A 19,145-nucleotide genomic window follows, 5' to 3' on the forward strand; every position below is an offset into this window, starting at 1 on the left:
CTCCTCCTAAGAGCTGAAGTCCCTTGTAAATACTACTTTGTGGAAAGATCACAAATACTTTTAGCAAAGCTTCCTTTTCATGAAAATATTTCAGAATGCATCTATATATTGCCATTGTACTTTAAAAGGCAGAACTCCTGAGATGATTAAGCAATTTGTTTGCAGTCCATTTAGGAGTATCCTCTGTAAAAAGCTTTTCAAGTTTATTTTCTGTTAATCATGTTGACCTTTTAGAGTTGCTAATTTTTGTTCATTCTCTTGGAAAAAAAAACTAAGTCCTTACAGCTGCTGTAAGACTGATCTAATAATAAAATCTCCCAGCGCTCCGCAGAAAGAGTCTTCAGTTCTCAGTTGAAGTGCGAGAGTAAGTCAAAGCATATGTACAGAATGATACCGTGTCTGTGAAGAACTGAATTGCCATTTATAATGTAAATGAACAACGTATACTAGATCCCATGGCACAGCAGTATTTGAGCAATCCATCATCAACAGTGGTCACTCCCAAACCCCTGAGACAGAAGGATCACCTCTGCTGAACCTTCAGTTTGCATATTGTTCGAACAATGATTCATGCACTATTTAAAGTCTTCCTTTTCAGGCGAGTGCTCATGGTGCATGTTTGGTTTCTTTCCCCCTTTCTTTCTTTTTTTTTTTTTTCTTTTTTAAGGCAGCAAGGGAGGCGGGGAGTGCGGGCGGGGGTCTTTCATGAGCTGTCTTCTCCAGCAGATCTGCAATAACCCCAGTTTCAAAAAACAAGTGAAGAAAAGTACACTGCTTTGGTTTATGGAGTGTATTTTATAAAGACATCTTAGAGAAAAGAACACCAAATCTGTGAGGGAAATTAATCTGTCTCTGAGAAAATGACTGTAAGCAACACAGTTTGCTTCCCAGCAAATTCAGGCTTAATTCTCATGAATTATTAAGTTACCACATTGGCTAGAAGCCCCATGGGAGGATTACAGAGCTTACAGTAAGACTGTTACTGCAAACACTGGGTTTCCATAGAAACACAAAATAGTGAAAATAACTACCTGTCATTTCTCTCTACCACATTCAAGGAAAAACCACCACAATGTTAAAAACGTTATTAAAGCTTGCAGGAGAAATGTAGCTAAACACCAATTACATTCTCCTTGGGTTCTCATGAGTCTGCCACACTTAAACTTTTGACACTGTCATTAGTATTTTTTTGTTATTTACATCATGAAAGGTACATATTTGTGTTCCTGAAAGGAATCCTCTCCATCAGCTAGAAAAAGTTTCTATTTCCAAAAAAAGAGACTTTAGTCATATAGTGTGACTCCTTAGTCCCTGCCACTGATTGTGACTTTAACTAATGAAAAGAAAGCCAGACCAACCCCGCCACGTGGTACATGTGAAATGCTTTGACTGTGACTGTAACTGTAGGGAAGATGTCTAATTTTGGATTCCACTTATTTTATAGAGTAAGTATTTTATCACCATCTCTAACCTGGGAGAAGCAAATGGTTATGAGGTCTAATACAGCAGTTGTCTCATTTAATTCTTGCTCTACAAACCACACATATCCCTGTTACTTGGCTTTGCACATGACAATTTCAGACACAGAACTGGGTTTTGACAGTGAATTTTGCAACAGAAGGAGCTCAGGTATGAAGAGTGGTATTCATTACACTGAGCCTTCCTACAGACAGAAAATTACTTGTAATGGCTTTCTATGAGCTATGTAGTTCACCTAAACATTTTAACAGGTATTTGCACCCTGCCAGTCGAGACAGCAAAATCTCTTCTAGCTGTATGTGTTCATGATACATTTTTGCTCTTTCTGAGCAGGAAAAGGGAAGAAGTAGTTCGAATACCTGCAACTAATTGATTTCTTCCTGTTAACAACTAAAAAAATCAAAATATCCCTGTAGAAAAATCTGTATCCCTGCCTATTAATATGTCATATCTCATCTCCTGAAAAAAATTTTGGTGGGAAGGAGGGTGGTGGTGGCGGTGGTGAGAAATTTAAGATTGATTTTTGTAAAAGCTCCTGTTTTATAATAGCTTTGTATTTGTAATTTTATTGGAAAGAATTAACATCTCTAATAACACCACTTACCTCTCTACAGCAACTTTCATATAAAAATCCAGATAGTAATAGTTTCTTTAAAATAGATAATATTAACAGGAAATAAGTAAGAAACCAAGCAAATGCAGATTTGGGAGATCGATCTAGGGAATGAAAGTCAGCTGAAGCAACTGGTAGAGAAATTGAAGAAGCATTACTCCTCCTTTGCCCTTTTTTAAAAATACACACACATATGCAAATCCCATATAAAATACTCTGTAGATTATATCTGTCTCCATTGATGATCAAACTTGTATTTTCTAAAAGTTATATATTATATCAGAAAGGCTCTTTGTCCCCTGCCCTATGTGTGCAATAGGCTTCAGAGACCCACGTATTTTCCATGTTAACTATGAGTGACCAAAACCAGGGGCCATTGCTGTGGATAGCAATATTCCTTAATGTTTGCTTATGGGCTGATGTTTTTAAGGAAGTTCATCTTGATCACGATCAAGAACTGATATCCTCCTTGTTAATATTGTTATGGATTTATCTATTGCACAAAAGTCAGAAAAATGCTTCCCTTGAAATACTAAGAACACAATAAACTTAAGTATAGGAGGAACTGATGGAGAATTAGCTATCCCAACAAATCAGATTGCTAGAAAAGAGGTAAAAATTAGAAAGATGGATTTTTTTTCATGACTAAGCAGAACAAAAACCTCATTAGTTGGTAAACCTAATTTCTAAGAAAATTCGCTGAATATTAAAGAAATAATTCTGAATGATACAAAGTTATTTTTTCCCAGTAGACAAATCATTACACCAACAGTGAATGAGATAACTTTTGTATTTTAAAATAACTATGAGAAAGCTGCTATTAAAAACATAACAAATGGAAAGTTTAGCATGTAATTGCACAATAAAAGTAAAATATAATTTTCTTCTTCCTAACATAGCAGCTGGCAATACTGGAACATGATAATATTTTAAAGCAATTAACAGGGGTAAAGACACATACATTGTCATAGCGCTCCCAGAGCTATTACCTAAAGAGAGAAGCAATGTAGAAAAAGGGATCTTAAGGTCAGTTCTGCACTCTGGGAGAGAACGCAGCCAGACTTTTTTTGCCATAGCTTTTAATGTGAATCTTTCCATATTAACTAACTTCATTTCTTTTCCGCTATTCAACTTCAACCATATTCATCTACCCAGTGATACCCGTCTTCCCTTCTTCTGACCTTATTAATGCCTATCTTCTGTTTATTCTTTACCTGTCCATACCTCTCCAACCCCTTTACCATTCTCTACCCAAGCAGCATCTGATTTCTAGAATGCATACAGTCTCTACAACTCTGGCTTGGAGAACATAGAGTTGTTCTGCACAGGTGTTCTGCCATTAAGCACGCTGATCCTGCATATCAGAGCTTTGAGGGCACTCAAACCCCTACTCAGATAGAACTTGTGAAATATTTGCTATCGCTTTTCCAGAAGTTTGCTTAGGGTTTAAAATGAAAGTTCCAGATGATGATAATTGTCTATATTAGGAAGCGTTACGAGAAAATTATTCAAGAAGACGTGTAAACATGATGTACACTGTTCTTGCTAACATTATTGAGCCGCTGATATACATTCCTATTGACAGTTTAAAAGTCAAGAAAATATGACTAAATGATGATGAGAAACATGGAACTAACTGTCATCAATAAATACACAAAGAGATGAAGGATTCCTGTCAAATTTGTCTAGGTGACCTCCAGCAACTTGGCATACAGATTAGTATTCTGACATCCGAATTCGGAATACTGTGTCAGAGAAAACTCTTATTATAGAAAAAGTGAAAATCAACTCCCCTACAAATTCATCATTTCTAAATTCAGTGTTTGAAAGTGGTGGATTTTATTCTACTCTATCTAGATGCTGTCACAAACATTTTCTTTTTACAGCCTCCCCCCCCGCCCCCCCCAAGGCAGTATCATGACCTCTATCAATTCAATAACACTTAGGAGAAGTAATAGAAGTTTAGAGATACTACTGTACAAGTGAGTAGTAGCTTGAGAAAACTCTTCCTTTTTAACACACTCACACACTGGTCAAACCAAAAAGAGTTTGATCATGCAGTGGAAATCAACCTGTTCATGAGGCCAAGGAGTCAATACATTTAAAATAATGATCATGTTGTTCTCTAATATTTTTACACCTTTAATATCTTAAACTTTTATATATTTGTCTGCTAATTTTTATCAGGTAAAAGAATTTGGTTGGAAAGTATCTCAAGATCATGAGATGAGTTACAAATGGGAAATCGCCATCTACATTACTTCTGTAGTTACTACCCAACCACAAGTGTAGAGCAGTATTAACAACAAAACATTGCCACTTAAAATTTTTTGATTCAGCCTTGAAAAAAGGGGCAGGTGATTTTATGTTCAATGACTTCAGAATAGCTAAATCCAACTATCATGATATAGATTAACAGCATTTTTTTAGTCCATATTTCCAAATCATATTTCTCTCCTGAGAGCTGCTTTGTCAATGGCGCTAAATTCTTAAAACAGAAGATGTGAGACAGACTGTACTACTCACATTCTCTCCAACATCCACCCACAAATTCAGAACATTCCCATGAAAACAATCTTTCCATATCACCTATTAGCAACAGCATTAAGGGCAAGGTTGTGTTTTCTCTCATTTTGCCTATTGCTTTTCAATTGTAACACAGAAATAGATGTTTCAAAATTACCAAATTCCTAGCACTGTACTGAAAATTGGCAGCTGGGTAGAAGATATGCTTCTACATTTCTACTATTTTAAAAATCACTGTGGGTCTCTGTTTTCTCACATTTCTGCATGTGTTTTACCTAGCCATCTGCTGAGAAAGAATGGATTACAATTCTACCCTTCAGTGAGAAGGAAAAGAATGTGAAAAGGCATCTCAACAAAACACGAGATGCTTTGTAAAGGGCTAGCTGTTAACCTTGTTAATACGTCCACATACTCTGAGGTAAGAATCAAAGAAGCAAGAGAAAAGAATGAGGCGATGAAGCTGCTTCATGAACTTCAGATGGTTTTTTCCAAAGGAATAAGGACTTTCTCTGTAATGCACTTAACCAGTAAATGCTGATTTGCCTTAGAAAAGCTACAAGCAGTTATAAATTAACCACTGAGGGAAAAGTCTTGCTTCAGAGCAGACACGTGCTTCTCCACCCTGTGTCTTACTGTCCTAGGCAAAGAGGAACAGTGTGAAATTTGGAATTCTAAGTGGAATCTTTGGGGGGGAAATATTCTGCCAACATATCTTTTCCTAATTGCAATCTCTACTCAAGATCAGCTTCCATCATGATGCTGCTAGGAAACTACCAGCTGATATAATACAGTAGAAAAGACTTATATCTAACAGATTAATTTTAAGAGCAGATGGGATCATTATAATAATTCAATCTTGTCTACTATATAACACGGACCGCAGACCATTTATTTTAATATATACCTTTGGGATTATTTGTTTTAAGGAGGGAGAGGCCGAGGCAGATGTTTGGCTTATAAAAATACGTATTTTGTTACTCCTTTTTTTTATTCTGTACTTCTGATTGTTTTTTGTATGAGCATTTGCTGTCTCTTTCCTTACATTAGCGTGCAAATGATTTATGCTTATGATGCATATCAGGATATCAACCTATAGTATAAAAGAATGAAGTATACTCTGGGTAGTATGCAGTATTTCAATACAAAATTTTGGACAGGCATCTTACATTACAGCAAACATCTCTTGGTAGCAAATCATACCCTGCCCCCATATCTGAAAGTCTGAGCACACTATCTCCAGTCACGTCTACATTTATCACTTAAGTAATAAGAAAAAAAAGTATCATAATAACATGGTATGTGCTCATTCTGTAAGGTTACAGTTAAACAGCATAATGTCATTCACATAAAGCCCAAAGGCACAATTTATTATAGAGTAAAAAACCAAAGGTGTGAAAAGCTGACCAGTCCAAGTTAATAACCACCCAAATTATTACTACACTCATACTGTGCCTTTCCTGCATTCCTCTCTCATTGCAGTGCTTCATGCTCCCACAGATTGGTTCTCGTGAATGATATTAATTCCATTACTCTTTTTTTCTTTCTCTTCCCCCTTAAAAAAAAGAGTATTTTATTGTCCAAATCAAATTATTTTAAATGGTAATCAGAGGAAGAAATTCTACCAATTCCATCTGAATGTTTCTATTATACTGACAACAAAGAGAAAGAACAAAGATCTGAAGAGAAAAAAAATAAATTTAACTTAACAGTAAATTATTGAAGGATGGACGCCTGCAAAAGGAAATGAAAGAAACAGTTTGAGAGAACAACATAAAAAAAAAATGTTGAAAGGTGAAAAGCTTAGATAACTATTTGATTAGGTCCTGGAGAAACAGAATTAAAAAAAAAATATGAAAAAACTCAGTGGGTAGAATATTGTGCTCTGTACTAGTACACTCAGAGAGGCATTATGGAAATAAGACCCCTCCAGAAAAAGTGCAGGAATTTGCATACATGAGAACTAGTCATAGCTTTCAAGGTCAATAACTATGCAGCATCTTTCCTCTCACTTCATTGTACTGTATGAGAAATGGGTCATTAGTATATAGATTTATATAGGTCCTGTAAACCTGATTGTCATCTATGATCCCCAGAAATTTTCCATGCATTAAGAGTCTTAAGAGTCCAGCTGGGAAGTACTTAAGCAGAAGGAATATGTGGTTCTGCATTTGCAGGTGCATTTATTTCTCTGCTTAACTCTTTCCTCGACCTCTAACTGACAGCATTCATAAATTACCTTAAAGCTGCCTAGACGCTACAAAACTGTCGAACAAATCATATTGAAACACACAGAACACAAGATCTATGTGATGCATCTATGTGTACCCTCACATGAGGAATAGACAGTAGTCCTTACCAACACTGAACAACCACCTATTTTTTTTCCAGTTTTATATCCTTTCATCCTTGTTCTTATCTTCCTGTTATTTGGACAGGCCCCATATAAGGTATGTCAATTACACGATTTAAAAAAACAAAACAAAACAAAAACCAGAATGAAACCAACTATTATTTGATAAGCATCATTCCAATTGCATTTCAGTAGAAGACACACCCATCTTATTTTGCCTTCTCTATAGCATTGAAAATAATCAAAGGCATAGTGAGCAGCTAGAAAATAATTAAATGGATTAGTGAAAATTGGTGCCTTTTGTAATGTTATTTGATCCTTCTTATTTAATGGAGTGTCACACTTACTAGAACAAACTCAGTTTTGCTGGAGAGTGATACAGATAGGCTTCCAGTTCAGCCATAGACATCTGAATCCAAACTCTTAATCTTCAGAATAATTCTCGTATACCAAGTCAGATGACAACAGGGGCTTTGAAGACTTCTTGATGATTATTTCTGATTGATTCAGAGCATCCTAAGGATCTGTAACAGGAAAAAGAGTGTGCAGGAAAAATTGACAAACCTATACTTGACTTTTTATGTGACAAAATAGGGAGTTGGATACAATGCAAATTCCCTAGTGACCTTCTGAGTATAGACTTACTCACCACTACCATACTGCATATGCCATAAAACTTTCCTCTGCCAGTGGAAGACATTTCTTTTCCTCCCAATTCTTCTGTTTGCATAGCTTCTCTGGATGAATGCTCTATTTCCCCTGCATACCCTACTAACAAAGTGCTGAGGAACCAGACAGCTACTAAATATGCTCCAGTACTCTAAGTTTTAAATATCTGCCACACTTCTGGGTGAGACAAGTTTGGATTCTGATCACTAACAATCATTTTTACCTAGAAAGTATTTACAGATAAAATAAGATGCTTACTTAAAAACCATCTGCAGTACTGAGAAAAGTGACAATAATATGGATCCACAGAATGCACCATGAAGATCATACTAAGTATCCCCCATGGCTTTGTCAGCATCTCAGTTGGCTTCCACCTTCCTTGGGTAAACTGGAATATTAATTTCTGATAGGAACATCTTTGGTTAGGATAGTTGCTGCCTCTTCTTTCCTCTTCTCTGCTATCTCCCCAAGGGAAAACCACAGAATAAAAAAGTAACATTTTTTTTCTATTGCATCCCATCTTTTTTTTTTTCCTAACTTTCAGCTTAAGTAAGCTTTCTCACATGTTTCCTGAGGCACTACAAGATAACATGGGGAAGAGTGTATTACTGTACTTCCAATCCTTCACAGTTCCTCAAGTAACATTTCCCGAGTACATTTTCATTAACTTTAAACTTTTCTAGCTTTAGGTTGCATGTCTATAATATAGACTTTTTAGACACACTGTACATTTAGTATTTCTCAGAATATAATCGTATCAATCTCTTAACAAGATGTGTTGGGAGTATCATACAAAGAAACACTACAATAGCACAGAGTGGAAGAGAAAGCAATTCCTACTGAGTTTAAGATGAGTCACATCTACCTATCCATAGATACTTTCTTAATTTGTTCTATGGGATCGCTTCTTGGTAACCTTGTAACACATAAATTGAAGAAAAAGAATGCAATATTCTGAAAAATTCCTAAGGAATTACTCTGTTTCTTTGTTTCCAAAACCAAAATAAAGATAATACTATGAAGACATTGCAAAAATAGTTACTTTTTTTTTTTTTTTACTTAGACAGAATGGAATAATAAATGTTAATAATTAAAAGAGAGTCATATAAGCAGGAAGGAGAAAATACAATGTGCAGTATGTGCTCACTGAAGAGTATGTGATCTTGTAAGTGAAGAGCTGATTATAAGGCAGATGGCACAAGAACAGTGAATTAGGAGCAACTAAACTTGTGAGTACTGCACAATGCAAACCAGAGAATGTACTTCCAATGTCTGTCTTTGTGCCTGTATTACAAAAACCCAACATCGACACAAAATCTTAAGAGTTTCATTACCATGTCATTGTAAATGCACTTAGCCGCCAACCTCCACTGTAAATTTATATCTAAAAATATGTACAGCCACCTGTTGCTACTACTACAATTGTTTAAGCTGAAAATAGTCATTACTTAAACCAGCCGCCGTACTTAGTTACCTTTTCCTCATGCCACATCATACACTGGCCTGCTGTGTATTTGGGCTGTGTTTTCCTTAGTCTTGCATTTGCTGCCAATGTACCTACAGAAGCCACGTGTGCATGTGTATCTTTCTCTCCCTCTCTACATTCAACTCCAGCTGAGCTTTTGCTTTTCTAATTCTGTCTCTGCATGCCCAGCCATCTCTTATTTCTCCCAGGTAGCTAATCTGATGCATCTGCTTGACTGTCTGCATGTCAGAATGGACCGTCCTTGTACTCCATAGAATGCAATACCAAGATAACATGACAACAAGAAAAGACGCTATGCAGAAAGAAACAAATTAAAAAACCCAGGTAGTGGTGCATTCTGACAGAATAGACCAGCTGAAAGATAGTAAGGCCTTCTCATAATGCTATGTATTAAAGAGAGGACATCATCAGCAAACATATGCCTTCTCCAGACACTGTAGAGAAAATCTGGTCTCACAACAAAAAGGTCTTGAGTATATTCTGTATGAGAAATGAACACACGGACTTCCTCTGTCAAAGCTATCAACACTACCACAGATACTTACCACATCTTCCAAAATCTCCAGTCGTGAGGTGATCATTATTATAACGGGCATGGCACAGACACAGTAAGTAGATAGATAGAGGAGTTACAAGCAGAAATCTGCATGACGCTATTTCCCGTGCATAATTATTGACTAGGTCCCAGTTTTTCAAATTCAATCCCATTAGAATTTCTTTTTTGTTCTATTCACTCTCCATAATTATGGATATTTCTAGACGACAAGAAACTTTTAAAACCCAGTGGAGTACAATAGAGTAACTGGTAAAATAGTGCTAGAAGCATCTATTCTGGTTTAAGATGCAGGCAGAATACAAAACCTTTACATGTTTAAACAAAAACTTTCTAGAGAAAAAAATCATGCTGAAATGTATTTATCCTTTTTCATACTTTGTGAATTCTTCAAGCTTATTTTCAGAAAAAAATTATATCATGCCTTTGAAAGTGTAATTTTTGAAGTTATGCATAATTTTATGCATTTATTAGTAAAAAAGAGCTATTGCAAAGGTAGCTAAACCTCACTGCTTTACTGAATTCAGTTTATTTCTGCCCATCAAAATAATGCTGCAAAAATGTTTTAAAAAAAAATAAAATCCTACTCATTGCATCCTTCTAGCAGAGATAATAGTCTGTATCAGTTTTTCCACCAGTTTTCCTGCCTCTCTACAGTAGTTTCATCTAGTCTGTATCGGCCCGCTTTACCATATCAAGTTTAATGCTTCTCTTCTGTTAAGGCATGAGGCACATTCCCATATAGTAGAACAAATTTAGTTGCCTCTGATGTGACTTGTGCTTGACAAATCTATGTTGACTTTTACTTATTGTCTTGTTAGCTTCTAAGTGCTAATAAATAGTTTATTTGTTCTAGAACTTTTTGCATTTGTCATCTGATTGCAGCTGACCTTCTTAGGGAGATTGAGGCAAAACAGCTATTAAATATTCCAGCTATCTTGGTAACACCTGCTGATAGCTTAATGTTCCCTTTAATCTGTTCAGTTATTTCTTGATTTTGTAAAAAAAATTTTTGCTGGCAAAGCATAATAGAATTATTCTTTTTTTGTCCCTGATGTCTTTTGCTAATTGCATTTTTTTCTACAAGTTTCTCTCTTCCCATCCCTGTTTGTGCAATTTCATTAGTTTCTCCTTTTTTATATTTCCTTACAGATTCCATTTCACCAAAGAATAAGCGATACAGACTTGCTGCTGTTGCCACATATTTAATATTCTCTTCGTATTGAAACAATTTGCTTTTATGCTCTTCAATAGTATTAAGAAACTGACAACTCCCAATTTTTTTTCCTCCACACCAGTTTACCTATCTTTTTTTGGTGTTTATTGACCCCTGCCTTATTGAAGTTCACCATCTCTACGTTAACATTTTCTTTCTTTCCTTTTCTAGTTACTATCAACTCTATTATTTCATGATCATTCATCCCTAGGTACTTCTGACAATGGGGCTGTACTTCCCCATTGACTGTCATCAAAACTAGATCAATTTTCTCATTGTCTTCCACTAACTTCCACACGGCAAACAAATGGAGGTATTAAAAGTTTAGTAACAAAGATTTTGTTGCTTCTGTTGTATGCAGAAGTATGGGACAATTTTTGCAACAGAAAATCCCAAATACTTTAAAACATACAAACAGACTTTCATCCCTTTTGATCTGGGCCATTACATAATACTCAGATTGACTAAGTTGTTTCTCTTTGTGGGCTAAAACAAGTTATTGAGGCAGACGTTCACTGATCCAGTTCTGTTTACTTACAAATATGTCTTTTTATAATTCTGTCAAGAGTAAAAATTAAGTCACTTTTTCCTTTTTTTTTTTTTTTTTTTTTTTACCCCTCTAGGTCTTACTCCTCTGATAGCAGCATTGTTATTCTTGCTATACATATCTCTCCACTGTCACCTTTTGTCTGCTTCTCATTTTTAGACAGCACAAATCATTAAACATGGTACAGTACTGTATTTGTATTCAGAAGCGGGGAATACATCTCGAACTGTAATTCAGCTGCTGCTCCAACCTTCTGATTGTTAATCCATAATTGGTACATGCTATTACTTCAGCTCTTGAAAAACACTGGAATTTTGACCGATTCTTCACTTAACCTAACTGAGAAGTAACTATTGCAACCAACAGGTTCAATGAGGTTTGTAATCTACTTTATGTCCAAAGCACTAACACTGAAAGCCAGTCAACCTCCAGCATGAACTGTTTGGATAAGAAATTTATCAACCTCAGAACCATTTCAGAAAAGTGAATTTGTCCTTTCCATTTAGAATGCAGCATGCAGAAGCTTTGCTTGCTTTTTTTACCTTAATGTACTATTTCCTGAGGCATACAGAAGAAGAAAGAAACTTAATCTTTTAAAGTAGATATAAAAATATCATTCTAAATTTGTAGCAGTATGTTTGTCTGTTTTCTAAGTTTCTTCTCTAAAAGGGAGCTCAGCCTCATTACACACTTCTTCCCCACCACTCTTTGGGGTGTAAGATAATGTAAAAATCATGCTGTTTTCACTGCAGCAGATCACTGATGTGTAACATGAAGAGCTAAGTAATAACAACTGTTTGCACATCAAAGCATTATTATATATATTTCAATATGCCTGAACCACTGTCTGTACTTTTTCTCATTATAACTATTATTTTCTTTTTTTCATCACTGGCAAAACCCCTTCTGAAGGCTTTCTCATTCAATGTTTACATACTATGCAAACTGCAGCCCAAGACAATTCATCTCCTTTTGAAGCAATTTCTGAGGCCTTCCACAGTCACGGCACCAGCTTGTCCCTTCCTCCTCCCTCCAGCTTTCCTCATCTAAATAATTTGATATTTTACTGCTCTGTGATATGAACTAATTAATTGTGCACATTTTTTTGGTTTGATTTGCCATTTGCACCTTTTCCTCTTAACAGCTATTTTCTGTTAATTCTCTCAATAAAGGAATTATAAGCAAGTCCTCCTAACTACATCAAACCATGTGTTTCTCACTTTGGGGGGGGGGGGGAACATAATGTTGTATCAGATTAGGCATTCTTGCCATATTCTGCAAAAAGATCTTTAAGTTGCCTAACTAAACGGTGGCAGAGATATTTATAAGACACACTTAAGTCATTAGAGCTTTCTAATACAGACCACTTTTTTAGTGGGATGTATTCTGAAGAGCTACAAAACCATTATCACTCTACTCTGGACTTTCTTGGGTGAATATTATTGACATAATAATAATGTTCTTCCAAAGACAGTAAAAACATTTTGGGGCTCTTTCCTCAGTTTGGAACAAATCGAAATCTAACATGCTGAAAACTAGGACAGTTTTGACCACAGTAGCAAATGCAGTCTGTGCCAACTGTCAGGACATGCCTTAATCAAAATTCCAAAAAAACCCCACAAACATGCTTCACTTTAGATCAGACCAAGCTACACTTACTTAATTTCTGAGACACAATGCATATGCCGCAATACTCTTCTACATATTCTGTTGTTTTCAAAACACTTGCTTGTAGAGGAAAAATACAGTACATTTCATATTTGCTAACATTAGTACCAATTACCTGAATGAACTGAGCAGCACAGTTGTCCAGCCTAGACATAGGGATGAATACAAATAGCAACAGAGCAATAAAAACAAGCTGTATTGTAACACGCCTGTAAGGCAAGGTGTGGATGGGAGTTCGAGAGGCTCAACTCAGTACCCAAACACACAGCAGTCCTCTTTTCAAAACAGTTGCACAGTGTGGCCCTGCCATTATTAGTACTTCTTAAACAACAGCCCTAAGAAGGCAGCTACTAAACACTAAGACCTGCAGTAATCTGTGGAGGCAGTCAGAAACCTAAACAAAATTCAAGTATTCTGTGCCTTTAATGCTTTGCTTACATGTAAGCACCAAATTCCATATGCAATGATTAGTACTACTGATATTCTCAGGTATGCATTGCAGGGCTGTCAACTTATGATTCATCAGCTTTGTCCTTTCAGTTGTGTCACAAGAATAGCTCACATGTTTTTCTCCAATGTATTTGCTTTGTTCATATTTTTTTTCCTAGGAACCTTTCTAGTTACTTGATACAGTCCTACCTGATCTGCTTGCCTTCTCTAACATCATACAAAGAAAAAAAGACGTCTGTGTCTTCTCCAATTGTATTGTAGGTGAAGCTCTTCAGACTGAGGAAGAAGTGATGAGGCACTGGCATACGGCAAGCTTCCCCATGACGCTGACGAATTGTATCCACCTGATGAAAAACAATGAAAATTATTTTTAGTTCTTCACAAATAAAGGACACATGACTGACTTCATAATTTTAACTGCGATTCTGCTCTCCTTTCTCTATCAAGTAAAAGCTTAACCTCAAATATATTCTACCCTAGAGATACATGCTAGATTAATTTTTCTTCCTCCGTTTTTTTCCACTTTTAATTTGAATAGTTTGAGAAACCACAATAACCAAGTAAATATAAATGGTTTATGCATCTGAAATCTATTTTTATCAAGTAAACCAAGTCAATCCTATTTCTCAAATATTGTCTTGATACTGGTACTGAAAATGAACTATAATAAAGGTGGTTCTTGATGATTTCCATTTAAAGCAGATGGACTTCAAAACATTTTTAAGAACAACATCTGTTACTTTATTTCTTTTCAGCAGCTGCAATTCATTAATGGAGTTCATTTAGAACCAGGCTTTACAGGCTAATAAGCCCTGCAGGTATAACAAAAAGAAATCTTAACAACAGTTGATAACATGAGCAACCAATAAAGTCAAATTGCAGAAAGGTTTACATTTTGACTCAGTATAACAAGACCTATTTACAACCGTGAAAAACTGGGTAGGGGAAAAAAAAAAGCAGTATAGATAGAAATAAATTTATTCTTTAAATTTTATAGCCCTTTTTATCTATTGTATGCTGATCTCAATAAACAGGTTGCATGAATATCCTAAGATCACCAGGCTAGTCTCTTCTGAAAGCATAGACAGGTACATACTAACAAAGAAAATCTTAAAATTTTCAGACTTCCAACTGAGATTTGTACTAGCTTAAAAAAACCCAGAGCTTAAAATGAATTTTGTTCTGGATTTTAAATTAAATCCAAGTAAATCCTCATCCTTTAAAGACTGGTACCTGTGGAAGCACAATTCTCCTGGAAAGATTAGACCCAAATTCCATGACCAGGAATGGATTACATTACTAGAGGAAGGATATGTGAAACAGAAGCCTACTAAGCCATGTATTAGCAAGTGGAAAGAAGAGTCACGTGGGCAGAGTGAGGCTTTTCGTATCACTACAGAAGTTGAACTTTTAAGAACAACTGTTAGAGCTAAGGAAGAGAGACCTAAATGCAAGCTGAAGGAGGACCTTAGTCAGTTAATTACTTGGGGATCTTCTGAGTAAGCGTTCTATGTGTAGGGACTTACCCAACAATCTCCATCACACCTTTACATATATTACCAAACACTTAAAGATAACAAGAATTCATATGCAGATGATGTTTACCTGCGATGTGCTCTGCTGGACACTGTGTCGACTTGACAAATGCTGTGGAGATACAAAATAGTAAAATTTAAACCTTTTTGAAAGTAAGAAATATTAACATCGTATTTGTGTAGCATTAGAACAGTAATTTTAAGGTATGACTGCTCAAGATTATTACCAGCTTTTCACAGCCTTTTTTCACAGTATATCATCACTCACAAGACCACTAGCTTTCCTAAAGGCTTTTCTCAGTTAAGCCATTCCTTAGCCTAACTACTTGAATTTACAGGTTGTGTTTACCTTAGCTTTTACAGTAAATGGCTGTCACAAGCTAGATAGAATTTCCAACACTTTAATAGCATCTTCTTTTCAAAAAGTCCATCACCCTATACTGTATAATCTATGTGTTCTCTTGCTAAATGGGAAGATACCTCACCACTAATCCTATTCCAGTAGTGTGTTGTCTATGAAAAGGTGTATCTGTTAAAGAACACAGACACCTAGAAAGAAGGATGGATTTTAGACATTGTTTAAACTTTTTGCTCTGATCAGAAAGTGAAATCCTGATAAATGGTTAAAGAATCTCTTACAATTTCAGCTGGCCAACACCTGTAAAGAAGCATCAGTATAGAGAGCTACATCTCTGAAACGGAACTTGGAGGATGATCCTGTATTTAAAGCCTTTTATGCTAGAAGGAGATGTTATAATCAGAAAATGGACTGCAATACTCACTGAACCCATTTAATCTCCAAAGCGAGATTTAAATACTAATCTAAATTGAAAACATTTCAGGGAGCTTTAAAAACCATATCATTAATGATTCTGCCACACCTGTTCCACACACATTCATGTTAACATTAGCATTTTAAACTGAAATATTAACACTACCACATGATAATAAATATTCTCTTCATTTGCCCCCATCTCTATCCTTCTATTACATACCCAACATCTTATTCTAAACATATAAACTCTGTAGCAGGACCAGCACAATCTGTTGATAACCTTGTAGCTTCAAAAGAGGTGAAAGTAAAAGATAGTCCACAAAATTTATTTGGCAATACTTTTTCCAAACTATGTCACTGTCTTTCACACAGAACAAAAATAAGACTTTTTACCACAAAAGGAGAGATAATCTTCATAATGAGACTAAATCAAGATGATATTAAGTTAAATGGCATATTTTGACATCTGTTTACATTCAGTTATAAAAACGTCCTTTTTCACTTTGTCAGCAGAAGAAATAATGATCTCCAGCTCCATTGTTTGTCTAACTACTGCACTGTCTTCTGAATGTTAAAACCCTCTAAGTTTAGGTGGCTGAGTTGCCTATTTAATCTTTTTGTCACCTGCAACCACTCAGAATCAGCTGGCATAGAAAAGACCAGTTATTTAAACTGCTCAAGGTATCCTGACTTCTTTTGAATAAAATTCATCTCTAAACCCAAGGAAAAAGTGGAGATAAAATAGCCAATGTGGATTTACCAAGGGTAAATCATGCTCGATCAAGCTAACCCTCCAGGGTAAAATGACTAGATCTGTAGATGAGGGAAGACTAGTGGCTGTTGTCTACCCTGAGTTCAGCAAGGCCTTCACCACAGTCTTCCACAGCATCCTTGTATGCAAGTTGTGAAGTTACACCTGGACTGGTAGACTAACTATATTGGTAACAAAACTCCAACAAACAGTTGGATTGTCAGGCTCAAAAGGCAGTGGGTGATGGCGTGTATTCTTCAGAGGTCTATCCTGAGACCTATGCAGTCTAATAAATTCACAGATAATCCTAAACTGGGGGCAGCAGTCAATGTATTCAAGGAGGAGGCCTTCATTCAGAGGGATCTAGGCAATCCAGACAAATTGGTTAAAAGGAAATGAAGTACAGCAAGGACAAATACAACAAGTCCTGCACCTGGGACAGGCTAATCCTTCCATGCTATAGGCTGGGAATTGACTGGCAGGGTCCTGCTAAACAGCAAGCCAAACATAAGTCAGGAGAGCGCTCTGGCATCAAGGACATTTAGCAATTTACTGTTTCTATTAACAGGAATGTAGCTAGTAGATTGAGAATAACATTTATTCCTTTTTACTCAGCATTCAGTAAATGACATCTGAAATACTGCACCCCATTCAGCAAAGGACCACCAAAGCAGCTGGGAGCTGGAGCACATGTGGTATGAGAAGAGCTGGAGGGAATGCAGCTTTTCTAGTCTGGAGAAGAGAAGGTTTGGAGGTGACCTGATGGCAGCCTTCCAAAAACTATGAAGTTATCATCGAGAAGGCACAGCCAGGCTCTTTACAGAGCTGCACAGCAGGAGGACAAAATAACTGTGGTCATAAACTACAACATGGGATAGCCCAACTTTCCAACAAGGAAGAAAATAACCCCATCAAGGCAGTGAAGCATTAGAGCAGGGGCCCAATCTTTTTCCTTGAAGAATTTCAAGATCCAACTGGACAAAGCTCTGAGCAGCCTGGTCTGAATTCAGGATTGACCTTGCGTTGAGCAGGAAGTTTGACTAGACCTCCCCTGAGGCCTCTTCCAACCTCAGAAGCCTTGCAAGGTGATATAAAAATAGGACTGTTAAGAAATTATCCAGTTTTACCTTTATTTTTCCCAAAAGACAGTCACCTGTTAAGGTTGTGCAAACTTTAACAGATAAGATTATCCATTTCAGTATATCTTTCTTCATCAAAGTGCTTTCTGATGCTTAAACTGAATCCTTGTCATTGTAACCTAGGCCCACTGATCTTGTCTTATCCCTGAAAAGATTAATTAATTCAGCTGGAGATGCCATTATAATACTCAAATCTCCTACAAAACTACCTAAGCTTGTAGCGTCCCAACATGTACTTCAGAAGTAACAACTGACTGCAGAAGTTAAAACCTTGCATTTATGATTCTCACTTGTATCCTACACTTTTCAGATAATTTCTTCGATTTCTCTACATTATTTGGAATTCTGATCCTTTCCTCCTATGTACCACCACTTCCAACTTTGTGGCATTTGCATATTTAGTAAGTATACTCCCTATTTCGTCATCCAGTCATTAAGGAAACATGAAGCACTACAAAATGGAGGATAACCACAAGATATTAAGCTGATTCATCCCTCCTATTTAATCAAATTATTGACAACCTTTTTTTTTTTTGAGTATGGGTTTTCTAATTAGCTTTGTGTTACAGAACTAACGACCTTAGGAGATTTTCAATTAAAAAAAAATTTTAAATCTCTATGAAAATCTAAATATGGCATCAGCTGTTTTTCCTCTATCCACTAGACTCATTTATGTTCTGGAATTAAATTGCAACTTTTAAAAATTGCTTATTCTGAACAAGTTCACAGTCACTATTACTTACCTCCTTGTTGCAAATAATTGGATTTTTTTTCTGTTCCAGCATTTTTTGCTGGGAAAGAATGATTAATAGCTCCTCCTCCCCCATCACTTCTTTTTAAAGGTGTAAAGTATGCTTGCCCTTTGCCAGTATTCTGGAACCTTACCCATCTTTCCAATGATTACCACTAACATGTCTGATATGGCTTCTCTAGACATCCCAAATGAAATGTATATAGTTCTAAAACCCCTGGAACTGACACCTACTTTATAAACTTTTCCCCCCTGTTCAGGCGCGACTCCTTTCACTTTTCCACAGGTATTGTTACCAATTTGACAGAGTTTACCACCTTACCAAAGCTTGAGAGGGATGCAAAGGACATTAAATGCCACGTTATTTCCTTGCATCACATGCCAATTGGTTTGCCCCTAGTATAAAAACTTTTCTTTAGTTTCCCAATTACTACCAGTTTATTTATATAAAACCATTTCTTGATACAATTGACAATAGTTGCTTGTTATATCTTAATTTGTGCATTGCCTTTCTAATTTTTCTATTTACCCATTTGTACTACTCTTCTATATTTCTGTTCTATACTTGCTCTTGGTAATCTTAATTTCCCTTTCTTTCACTCTAGTGACTGAAGGCAATGAAGAATTCTTAATTTAT

General features: G+C 36.1%; 1 protein-coding gene across 1 annotated transcript in view; it reads right to left on the bottom strand.

Moving 5' to 3' along the window:
• The window catches only part of DOCK3 (dedicator of cytokinesis 3), a 200,925-nt gene that overhangs the window by 117,746 nt on the left and 64,034 nt on the right, over positions 1–19,145 (bottom strand). Inside the window, exons 7-8 of the mRNA XM_010561625.1 lie at positions 15,163–15,204; positions 13,747–13,901 (exon numbers count right to left, since the gene is read on the bottom strand). Of these exons, the coding sequence (XP_010559927.1) occupies positions 13,747–13,901; positions 15,163–15,204 (197 nt within the window). The remainder of the gene's footprint in view (positions 1–13,746; positions 13,902–15,162; positions 15,205–19,145) is intronic.

This window comes from Haliaeetus leucocephalus, unplaced genomic scaffold (assembly GCF_000737465.1).
Source record: "Haliaeetus leucocephalus isolate CR32 unplaced genomic scaffold, Haliaeetus_leucocephalus-4.0 Scaffold148, whole genome shotgun sequence".
Classification (NCBI taxonomy): Eukaryota; Metazoa; Chordata; class Aves; order Accipitriformes; family Accipitridae; genus Haliaeetus; species Haliaeetus leucocephalus.